Source organism: Echinops telfairi, unplaced genomic scaffold (genome assembly GCF_000313985.2).
Source record: "Echinops telfairi isolate 266 unplaced genomic scaffold, ASM31398v2 ScPeMD7_443;HRSCAF=831, whole genome shotgun sequence".
Classification (NCBI taxonomy): domain Eukaryota; kingdom Metazoa; phylum Chordata; class Mammalia; order Afrosoricida; family Tenrecidae; genus Echinops; species Echinops telfairi.
The window spans coordinates 44,987,230-44,989,321 of NW_022104341.1; the positions used below are offsets into that span (position 1 = coordinate 44,987,230).

At 36.8% G+C, this 2,092-nt stretch overlaps 1 protein-coding gene across 2 annotated transcripts in view; it reads left to right on the plus strand.

Moving 5' to 3' along the window:
• The window catches only part of ZZZ3 (zinc finger ZZ-type containing 3), a 50,483-nt gene that overhangs the window by 42,835 nt on the left and 5,556 nt on the right, over positions 1–2,092 (plus strand). For both annotated transcript variants that reach the window (XM_004699315.3, XM_045291803.1), the window contains exon 10: positions 838–990. In XM_004699315.3, the coding sequence (XP_004699372.1) occupies positions 838–990 (153 nt within the window). The remainder of the gene's footprint in view (positions 1–837; positions 991–2,092) is intronic.

Consider the following 2,092-nt stretch of genomic DNA (forward strand, 5'->3'; position numbering starts at 1 on the left):
CAATTTTATTTTTACTAATCTTTGGAAATTTTAGTTTTCTTATTTAAAAAGTAATTTAAGAATTTTTCTGAACTAATTTTCATGATTAATTTTTAAACTAACTTTAGAAATATGTTTTATAGCTAAGATGACAGGAATAGCAAATGAATTATTTCCCCCCCCACTATCATGACCTCAATTCTCCCTTACAAATCGGATTAGACCAGAACATGCACACTGCTCCAGACAAGAGCCCGCAACACAGCGAATCCGGGAGAGATAAGCCCCTCAGCGTCAACAATGAGAACAGAGATACCAGGAGGATAAGGGGAAGGTGGGGGGGAGAAAGGGGGAATCGATCACAAGGATCAACATATAACCCCATCCCAGGGGAATGAACAACAAAAAAGTGGGTGAAGGGCAACAGAGGACAATGTAAGATATGAAAATAATAATCTACAACTTATTAAGGGTGCATGAGGGAAGGTGGGTGGAGGGGGAGGAAAAATGAGGAGCTGATATCAAGGGCTCAAGTAGAAAGAAGGTGCTTTGAAAATGATAATGGCAGCATATGTGCAAATGTGCTTGACACAATGGATGATTGTGTGTATTGTGATAAGGGATATAAGAGCCCCAAATAAAAGTATTTAATTGAGAGAAAAAGAATAACAAATGGAATAATAAACCCAGATTTGCTCATATTTGATTTTTGAAACTGATATGACATAACCATATAAGAACATATTAAAGGATGGAAGTAAAATCTTTCTGATAGACTTTTTAGAAGTAACAATTCTTATATTTTTTATTCTTTTAATTTTCCACCGTTCCAAGTGAAAATTTTGTTTTCTCATTTAGTCTTCAACAAGCAGACGACAGCACCCCCTTAATAAACATCTCTTTAAACCTTCCACTTTCATGACCTCCCATGAACCTCCAGTTTACATGGATGAAGATGATGACCGTTCCTGTTTTCATAGCCACATGAGCACTGCTGTTGAGGAGGCATCTGTAAGTTATTTTATAGGCCTGGGTACAGAGTGGGAGCACAGGGATTTTCTAATTTACTCTGCTTCTCAAAGAACATTGGTTTCATCTTTTTTAACTAACAAGTCAGATTTTTTTAAAACTCATGTTTAACGAAGTATAAAAACAATTCAAACACATATATAAGTGTCAAGAAGGAAAGTATAATGGAACCTACATATACTCAATACTCAACTTCAACTATTATCAATTTGTGGCAATCTTGTTTTATTGCTATTCCAACCTACTCCATTTCCACCCTAAATCCTAGACATAACATTTTGTTTTAAAATATTACAATATGTATCTTTAATGACCACTATCATTATCAAGTGTCTAAAGGAATTGTTTGTATAATCTAATATACATTTCTCAATTGTTTTAGATTTTCTCCCCTCCAAATTTCTTTTCTTTTTTTTGGGTAAAGATAAAGTCGGTAAGTGCAGTAAGTTACCTCTTTCCTCTTGCACTCTTCTTTTTTGTATGTCTATTATATAGCAGGCTGTTTTAATTATCTTGACCTTATACTATGTTTTGAAATGAGGAAATGTGAGTCACTGTATTTGTTTTAAGATTGTCTTAACTATTTAAGTTCCCTTACCTTCCATAAAAATCGGAGGACTTGTTGATGGGATCAGGTATCAGGCATCATAGACCCAGAACAAAAAATCATATCGATGTGAATAAAGGGGAGTGCAGGGTGGAGACTCAAAGCCCACCTGTAGACAATTGGACATTACAGAAGGGTCACAAGGAAGAGATGAGCCAGTAAGGGTGCAGTATAGCGCCCATAAAATATACAACTTTCCTCTAGTTCTTTAATGCTTCCTCCCTTTCACTGTCATGACCCCAGTTCTACCATACAAATCTGGGTAAATCAGAGCATGTGCACTGGCACAGATAAGCGCTCCAGGCAATCCAGGACAGAAAAACCCCCTCAGGTCCAATAATGAGAGTTGTGATGCCAGCAGGGTAGGGGGAGAAGGGGACACCAATCACAATGATCAACATATAACCCCTTCCCAATGGGATGGACAACAGAAAAGTGGGCAAAAGTGAGCAGTCGGTATAAGACAAGAAAAAAAAA